The following is a 9,784-nucleotide window of genomic DNA, read 5'->3' as shown; positions in this document are numbered from 1 at the left end:
AAAAAAAAAAAAAAAAGAAAACAGGACAAAACAGGTTTGGAAATCACTTTACCATAATGAGAGCTGTGGGTATACCATAAAGGTAGTAAAACACAAAACTCCAGAACATTCAAAAACAGTTTCATCTGTTTGGTGAGATCACAAAAGTCAGAGGAGAGATTTACAACAGAATTTGCAGGCAGGGAAGCTAATTCCAGGATAAAGGGTAAAGAAATAATGATTTGTTTAGAGAACAGCAAAATTCATCTTCAAAAAGAGTATTTTAAGCAGAAACCATTTTACAAATGAAATCTTACATACAATCCCAATATACACAGTGCAAATGTAGTATTTTGTTATTTTAAGTGCATTTTATGAGCTCAAATTGACAGCACTTATTATAAAGTCAAAAATTGTTAACATGAAGTTACAATGATAAAAAATCAAAAACTGAAATCAGGAATGGAGGATGATAATCCCAGTTCCCAATTTCTGTATTTTAATTGTTGAATATCAAGAAAATCCACCTATTACACCCCATGTGTAGATAAGGGGCTGAGGAAACAGACATTGTCATGTACTGTAAGTGGGAGTTCAGTACAAACAGGCTGTAACTCAAATTGTGTGTACACTTTTACCCAACATATAGCCTACAAATACACTCTCATAAGTATGCAAAAAATGCATATGTTCACTGTAATACTGTGTCAGAAAACAAAAACAAACAGAAACAACCTAAAAGTTCAATAATGAAGGCTTTCCTGCTTAAATAAATTATGCTACATCCACACCATGGAGTACCAAGCAAATATTATGTAATGACAAGGAAAAATAGTCTTACTTAGGTAAAAATTGCAATTTTCAGCAGTAGCAACTAAAACATACTAAGTGCTTATTAAGTATCAGGCACTTGTGTTAAGTGTTGTAAATAATGAATTCATTTAATCTCATAAAAATCTCATGACATAGGGGGAAAAGGAGTTACACAGATACACTAAGTAATTTTCCAAGGCAACATAGCTAGTAAATGGTAAAGGAACCAGGATTTAAACCAAGATTGCGTCACTGCAGAATTTACACTCTTTAACTGTAATATAGTTTAAAATGGTATTCATACTATGAACCAATTAATGTTTTTAAATATATAGTAATACTTAGCTTATACTTATACGTGTGTTAATATAAAACTCTGTAGCTAGGCATAAAAAACACACTCTCCAGCCTTGAGAAAGAAAGAAAAAGGGACTTTTACATTTCACATAATAACCTTCAGGGCTATTTAAATTTTCTTTCTAAAGTAACCAAATATTACTTTTTATAAAATTTGTAAACAATATTTTTCAAAAATCCTGAATATACAATTGGCATTTATTCATCTTGTAATCTCAGGAAACTCTTCAATTAAATAGGTCCAGTAACTTCAAAAGAGGTAAAGTTAGTTTTTTCACAAGTTGAATTCCTATCAACACCCAACAACTCCTCAAATTCCTTACCATAAATCTGTTAGAAAAACACTGAAAACTTCCAATAAATACTAAAACTAAAACTAATGAGGTATTTTCAATTTCTTACTACTCTTAAAATTATTTTTACTCAATTATTCTGGATAGGCACATTCAACTGACATGCTCAAGGCTGTACTATTCTTGCACAATTGTTTGTGAACAGTCATATATATTACAATTCAAAGACAGGCCAGGTGTAACTGAAGCTCAAATGTGCACTACATGAACTATTCATTCATTCACACATTTGGCAAATATTTACCGAATGCCCACTATGGGTCAAGGACTGTGCTAGGCACTGGGAATACAACAGAATAAGAAAGACAAGGTATCTGACCTCCTGAAACATATTCTACTGGGAAAACTTAGGAAAAATTTTATTCTGATGTGTCACGTGTTACTTTGGCACCACAAGTTAACATATTAGTGATGATGAATGTCCTTACATTTGGGATTAAATAGAATGGCATGTGCATGGTTGTTTTCTGGTGTTTATATTTTTGTTTGGCTTTGGGCTTTTTGCCATGAAAAAAACTTGATTTTATTGTCTCTTTGAATGACACAGCTCAACCTCTAGTTAGAGCATATATCGCCTTATGTTTTTAAATAGCATTTTATATTCATTCACTAACAAAAAAAATTATTTTTTTAGAGCACTTTAGGTTTACAGCAAAATTGAGAGTACAGTATAGACACATCCCCATACCCCTCCTATGCTGACACACGCATAGTTTCCCCACTATCAACATCCCCCACCAGAGCGGTACATCTGTTACAAGAGATGAATCTACATGGTTTGATAAATTAAAGTTTATTATTGTTTAAGAAAACAATGGGACTTCAAAGAACTGTGTAACTGTGGAAACATCTCTGTGAAACTATTCTCAGGAAAGCAGAAGGCTGGAGAAGAAATGGCTGGGGCCACATAAAAGCTAAAATGCATTGAATAAAGCTTACTCTGTACCAGTCAATGTGCTGAGAGCACGTTAAATGTATTATTTCACATAAACTTCCCAGTAACTCCAGTTGGAGCATTATCTCCACTTTGAGACAAGACAGCAAACGTAGATAGGCTAAGTAAGTTGCCCAAAGTCACTCAGTTGAAAGATGGCAGAACCTGGCAGCCTGAACTGAGCCTAAGCTTTTAACCCAAGCAGGGTCTTGAATGGCGGTAGGCCTCTGAAGCCATAGTAGACAGATGTACCATTGTATATTTAATATTGCAGGCAGTGTGAATGGAGATTTAGAAGATTCTCAAGGAGAACAGTAAATAAATAACCTCATTAACTCTGATTACAGAGCCCAACTTTAGGAAGATAACTTTGGTCCACAGTGTGTGTAATGACCTGAACAAGAGGGCAACTGAAGTCAGTGGTATCAATTAAGAAGCAGTAGGCCGGGTGCGGCAGTTCACACCTGTAAGACCAGCACTTTGGGAGGCCGAGGTAGGTGGATCACGAGGTCAGGAGATCGAGACCATCTTGGCGAACACGATGAAACCCTGTCTCTACTTAAAACACGAAAAAAAAAAAAAAATTAGCCGGGTGTGGAGGCAGGCGCCTGTAGTCCCAGCTACTCAGGAGGCCGAGGCAGGTGAATGGCATGAACCTGGGAGGCAGAGCTTGCAGTGAGCCAAGATCGCACCACTGCACTCCAGCCTGGGAGGCAGAGCAAGACTCCATCTCAGAAAAAAACAACAACAACAACAAAGCAGCAGTAAAGGGGTTCACGTAACTTGAAATGCTTCAAAAAAGCCAGGAACTTGCTGAATGAAGACTACAACACAGCCTCCTGATACCCTCCTCCCCAGGGAATTTTATTTCCATTAAACCACGATGTCAAAGACTTGTGAATAAGAAACTGGTGAACTGTACATCAAAACCAAACACCTTTACCCATTATCTAGCAGAATTATGTTTTCTAAACTGTGTTAGACGGAGAACAACCACGCAGGGATCTTGCTGAGCCTGAGCTGACCTGAGAAAAATCTAACGGATGTGCTGGGACTGCCAGGAAACACCCCAGCCTCCTCCTGGAAACACTGAACTGCCTTGGAAAGGAAAGGAAAGGAAAAGGAATTCTGGGGACTCTAAAACATCTTGGTTGTTTCCTTCATTAAACAAACATTACATTTTGAGTATCAAACACTTAACTGACTACACATGTGATGCTACAAGTTTCACTCTTACCACAATTAACTCAGCAATTAAGAATTATTTTATGGGGGTTTCCGAAGGGGCTTAGAATGTGGTGTGAATGGGAGTGAAGTGTGAGTGAGAAATGTTAGGTAAGAAATGGAAAAATTCCTTTCCTATACAAATATTTGGAAGGGAGCACTGAACTTTGTTTTCAACCTTACTGCACTTAACTCTTATGGCCTTATCTCAAGGATGGATCTAAAATCCATCCCTCAGGTGGCTTCAGGTCAGTCATCGCTATTCTGCTAGTCTTTTATGCCTTTTCCATATATGGTAGAAAGAATAGTGCCCCCTCCTCCTACAAAGACATCCACATCCTAATCTCTAGAATTTGTGAATATGTTACCTTCCATGACAAAGGAGAATTAACTTTGCAGGTGAATTAAGATTGCTAATCAAAAAAAAAAAAAAAAAGATTGCTAATCAGCTGATCTTAAAATAGATTATTTTGGATTATCTGGGGAGGCCAACCTAATCACAGTGATCTCAAAAGTAGAAGATGGCGGGCGGAGAAGAGGGGGGCGCCAGGCCAGGTGGCTCATATCTGTAATCCCAGCACTTTGGGAGGCCAAGGCAGGAGGATCACTTGAGCCCAGGAATTCAAGACCAGCCTGGGCAACATGGCAAAACCCCATCTCTACAAAAAAGAAAAAAAAAAAATGCAAAAATTCGCCGGGAGTGGTGGTGCACACCTGTAGTCCCAGCTATGAAGCAGGAGGATCACTTGAGCCCAGGGGGTTTAGCCTTTGGTGAGCTGAGATCATGACACCACACTCCAGCGTAGGTGACAGAGCGAGACCCTGTCTCAAAAACCAACAAAACAACCCAAAGAACAAAAAAGTAGAAGACAGAGGTAGAAGAGACGTTAACAGGCAAGGAAGAGATTCGCCCAGAAGCCACAGAAAAGGACACAACATCACCAATACCTTGATTTTAGACCAGTGCGACGCCATCTGACTTCTTACAGCCCTAAGAACAACACATTTCTGGTGTTTTACGCCACTCAATTTGTAGTAATTTGTTACAACAGAAAACAATAAACTAATATGCCAGGCTTCTTCTAGTCCTTGGATTTCAGAAAAATTTTGACATCAGTAATTGCTACTAAAATGACCCTATAACCCAGGACACTGCCAGTCTTGTGAACTGTTTGGTACTACTTCCCAGGAAGAAAAATACAGAAATTGGGTTTATTTGTACATAATCCAATTTCATGTCTGCTGAGTTTAATTATTAAAAATTTAGGCTTGTAATTTTATTTCTTCCATTTCATTTATCTATAACTTTATGGTATTTTACAAAAGTACCGGCTGAGACAAATGGAGATTTTATTTTACTTTTTTAAAAAAGAAGACATTTACAAAAGAGAGGTGAAGAGCTGACAAGTTCAATCACTTGCCCAAGTTCAGAAAGTGATTCATCACCCAGTCATTAAATTAACAGATGTTTATCCAGACAGCAAGCTCCATGCTAGAGCTACTGTTTAGAACAAGACCCAGCAGAGCACAGCCTCTCCGTGTTGAGTCCCATTCTCCTCAGCGTCCCAGAAATCGCCCTAGATCGCCTACCTAGCAGCGCTCCCCGCTGGTTACCCTCTCATCAGCATTCAACCCCAGCAAAACGCGCGCAGCGTGCACAGACCCGGTCTAGTACGCAAATGCCACACAAAAGGACAACGAAAGGAAGTAAAACACCAAGCACGCATTCTACGGGCCGAGGGCTGAGCCACACTCCACCTCAACTCCGGAAAACCCGACCTCGGCCCTCGGCTCCCCTTCCTACGCCAGGCTCCGCCCCTACTCCAGGCCTCGCCCACCGCGTCGTTGGCGTAGTTCCCGCGACTCCCTCTCACCCGCCCGGGCTCCACCTTCTGCAGAAGCTCCGACTGCCGCTCCAACGCGCTCGCGAAACCGCCTAGGCGCGTCTTAGGCTCCGTGGCAGTGGAACTCCCACTTTCGGATCCACCCTCAGTGCCTACGCCCCGAAAGGGCCTGGAGAAGAGAAACACTCGCAGAAAATGGCTCTCGGCTGCCACAGCACGGGTCCGACACAGCGCCGCCATGACTTCTTTACCTCTGACCTTTGACCTCCCCGCCGCAATCGTGCAGGTCATGGGGCGGAGCGATAAGAGGTCCGCCCACCGGCCATAGAGCGCTGAAGGCCAACGGGATGGGGCCTGCCTTTCATCTGGGAGTGGCGTGGAGCGGGAAAGACTTAAGCTAAAATTGGTGGGCTAAATAGTTGGAAAGGGGCCGGGCGCAGTGGCTCAAGCCTGTAATCCCAGCACTTTGGGAGGCCGAGACGGGCGGATCACGAGGTCAGGAGATCGAGACCATCCTGGCTAACACGGTGAAACCCCCGTCTCTACTAAAAAATACAAAAAACTAGCCGGGCGAGGTGGCGGGCGCCTGTAGTCCCAGCCACTCGGGAGGCTGAGGCAGGAGAATGGCGTAAACCCGGGAGGTGGAGCTTGCAGTGAGCTGAGAACCGGCTACTGCACTCCAGCCCGGGCGACAGAGCGAGACTCCGTCTCAAAAAAAAAAAAAAAATAGTTGGAAAGGGGCCCGGTAAGTTTTGCGTTAGAAGTACGTTTAAGTTTCAGGAATTTCGCCTTCCTGGGCATCCGTTGGTCCACATTGTACTGTAAATTTGGCTAACGTGACCTTCCTTCTCCCGCCAGCGCTCGAGTTTGGGGTCTTCACTCAAATATGAGGGTCTCCTTGATTACCCTATTTAGAAGTGGAAGCCCAGATGCAGACTCTCTGGCACCTGTGTTTTTCTTAGTACCATGTAGCACTTTCTAATATGCACATATTAATATTAAATATTTAATATTTAGTGTCTACTCCCAACTTTTTAAACTTTGAAAGGAGGAACTTTGCTGTAGGGTCCCTAGCACCGGGCACAGATTAGGGCTCACTCAACATTTGCGAAACCCTGCATCCAAGTTTGTCCTTTGCCACTTCTGCGGCCGGTCCACTCACGCTACAAAAACAGTAGTTTTTCTGAAACGTTTTGACACCTCCAGATACCTGTTATCTAACTTAGGAGTTCAGAAGTTTTGGAATGTCCCTAAGTATTGCACCACCATAGGCCCCCCATCCTCACTCTGGATTTACTTTCCCTTTTCTCCCGCAGTGTTAATTCCCAAAATTAACGCACCCTGTTCAAAACTCAGCCTAACATCATTCTTGAGGAAGTGTTCATTAATTAGCTGTCCGTCTATCTTTGACCCGGCAGTTTAATCCACAGTTAGGTTTATTTTGGTGGCACACACCTTTCCAGTTCATTTGCAAGTACTTATTTTTAGGATCACAGACCCTATTTTAAGAATGCCTTGACTATGGATTTTAAGCTTTTCTGATGCTCTCTAATGGTATAGATAGTGTAAGAACACGAAGTACACTGATCTCAGAATGGTGCACAATTGTATGAATCACATAAAATTATTACTAGCTATCTATACGGTAGTCCTTACAAATTCATTAAGGGGCCTACAATAAATTCTCCAGGTGAGTTCTCCCTCTTGGCACTTAAAACTGTTTATCTCCCGAGACTATTAACGGACTCTTGCCTAAAACAGTTTAGAATTATTTTCTACGGATGGTGCTACTTCCACTTTTTTTCAGAGAGAGTATGGTAAATTGTAAAGAGCATGGCCAGTAGCCTTCAAGAACCCTCAGTCTGACTGGGCAGAGTGGCTCACACTTGTAATCCTAGCACTTTGTGAAGCTGAGGAGGGAGGATTGCTTGAGGTTAGGAGTCCGAGACCAGCCTAGGCCATAGCAAGAACCGGTCTCTACCAAAAAATAGAAAAATTAGCCTGGTGTAGTGGTGCATGCCTGTAGTCCAGCTACTAGGGAGGCTGATGGAGGAGGATCACTTGAGCCCAGGAGTTTGAGGCTGCAGTGAGCTATGTTCCTGCCACTTCACTCCAGCATGGGCGAAAAGTGCAAAACTCAAGTCTCTAACACATGCCGGGCATGGTGGCTCACACCTGTAATCCCTGCATTTTGGGAGGCAAAGGAGGGCAGATGACCTGAGGTCAGGAGTTCGAGATCAGCCTGGTCAGCATGGTGAAACCCCGTCTCTACTAAAAATAGAAAAATTAGCTGGGCATGGTGATGCATGGCTGTAATCCTATCTACTCGGGAGGCTGAGGCAGGAGAATCACTTGAACCCGGGAGGTGGAGGTTGCAGTGAGCCAAGATCACACCACTGCTCTCCAGCCTGGGTGACAGAAAAAAAAAAAACTTGTTTGTATCAAATGACTTCAAATTTGGCTTTAGTTCTATCTCTGGTAGAGGATCAGAAGCATCAAATGAGAGGGACTGTAAAGAACTGAGGGAGTCAACAGGGGGATGTCTGCACACTTTCTCCTTGCCTATACAACTGCCAAGAGTAGCATCCTCTGTAATAGTGATGTTTTGACATATGGCATCTTAAGGATTCTGATCCTGCTCTAACCACTCCTTGCTTTATTAAATATACAGGCCTAGCTAGGTAGCACTGCACACCTTTAGTCTCAGCTGCTCAGGAAGCTGAGGCAGGAACATCACTTGAGCCCAGAAGTATAGGGCCAGCCTGGGCAACACAGTGAGACTCCATCTCAAAACAGCCAAGGAAAGTTAACAGAAAATAGTTGCAGTCTACTGCTAAGTTCAAGCCTAATACTTTACAGCTACTGGCTATGGTCTTATCTATAAAATGGTGACATTGCCACATGCCTGAGTAAAGAGTTAAAGGTGATGAGTGTAAAATGCCTGGGCACTTAATGAATAGTAGCTATTGATGGCTAGGTGGAGGTGACCACGAGTTTACTAGAAATTCATGCCTCAACCATGTGTGCAAACCTAGAAGAAAGGATAGTGTCACAGGGTTCTTAGGATGTCGCTTCGCCAGCTGGAAACTTCCATGGCCTGCAGCACCTGTGCTGGAGTTTTCCTCATGTCTGCTGGGCTCATTCTGCCCACTCTGCCTGGCAGGCTGCGTTCATCTTGTGTTGCTGGCCCGGATCCCATACCTGCCAAGGGCAAGCCAGGCATGGGCTGGTGAGGGGTGTGTGAGCAAGTGAGTGCAGGTTCCAGCCACTGCACCTAGCCAGGCACACTGGCTGCTGCAGCAGGGTGAGCAGCTACAGGCACTGGCTCTGTGCAAGGCTGCAGCTGGACCAGATGGACCACAACCAGCCTCTGCTGCAGGCACCAGTGTCTGGGCAAGGGAAACGTGGTAAAACCCAAAAGCTCGGAGTTGCCAGGAACCTCAGAGTCCCTAAGAGGGTGTTAGAGCATGTCACAGCCCTGGCTTGAGGAGCCCCAAGGTGTGGGCTCCTGTTCTTCTTGTTGCCTGCAGCGTGGTGACTGATGGTGGGGGAAGAGGGGGGGGTGTTTCAGCTTGTTTATGTTACAGCTCTTTCAGTCCCACCACCCCACTCCAGCCCATGGCTCCTTAGTTGGCCTGGCTCTGCTGCTGCCTCCTGTCATGTGGGGCAGCTGTCTGGTGCCGGTGAAAGGCAGGAAGGCTATGATGTTATAGCATTCTCTAGCTCAGGGAATCCCAAGGTCTGGGTCCCCAGAAGGGTCACCACTCTTCTTTTCTGCAGTCTGGGAGCGTGTCACCACCCACAGCTTGGCAAGCCAGCCAGGAACATGTTACAGCTCCTTTCGCTCCCACTGTTCAGCAGGTCCTGAGTTCTTGTCCTGCATCCAGGAAGAATAAGGTTACATGGACAACTGTAGGGTGAGCAAGGCAGAGAGGAGCTTTATTGAGTGACAGAACAGCACTCAGGAGACCCCAAGTGGTCCCTTCTGCGGGCAGGTTGTCCTGATGAGTAGCAAGTTTGGCTGAGTCTGGGGTTTTTATGTGCTCAGAATGGAGAATAGTGGGCCTGGAAAAAGCACCATCTAATTAGCCAAAATGCATTAATAGAGTTCTCGGTCTGGGTTGTGGGCTCTACCTAAAACTGGCAGCCTGGCCCCCAGGCTTCAGGCTGTCCTTGGCTTGAAGGTGGGGTTTCAACAGGGACCCACCCCTTCCCACCTAGGAACCTGCCTCCTGCCATCATCAATATGCCATCCACAGCACCCAGGCTGTCCACACCAA

The 9,784-nt window shown here is 44.0% G+C and overlaps 1 protein-coding gene across 2 annotated transcripts in view; it reads right to left on the bottom strand.

Moving 5' to 3' along the window:
* Positions 1-5,774, bottom strand: part of MRPS28 (mitochondrial ribosomal protein S28) — a 102,713-nt gene extending 96,939 nt beyond the window's left edge. Inside the window, exon 1 of one of the 2 annotated variants that reach the window (XM_011937148.1) lies at positions 5,550-5,774. In XM_011937148.1, the coding sequence (XP_011792538.1) occupies positions 5,550-5,744 (195 nt within the window). In that variant the 5' untranslated portion in view covers positions 5,745-5,774. Of the gene's footprint in view, positions 1-5,534 lie in introns of both variants that reach the window. The other variant, XM_011937147.1, reaches the window with a different exon arrangement.
* Positions 5,775-9,784: the final 4,010 nt, after the last annotated feature.

This window comes from Colobus angolensis, unplaced genomic scaffold (genome assembly GCF_000951035.1).
Source record: "Colobus angolensis palliatus isolate OR3802 unplaced genomic scaffold, Cang.pa_1.0 Scaffold16, whole genome shotgun sequence".
NCBI lineage: Eukaryota > Metazoa > Chordata > Mammalia > Primates > Cercopithecidae > Colobus > Colobus angolensis.
This window is presented reverse-complemented; position numbering and strand designations above follow the sequence as displayed.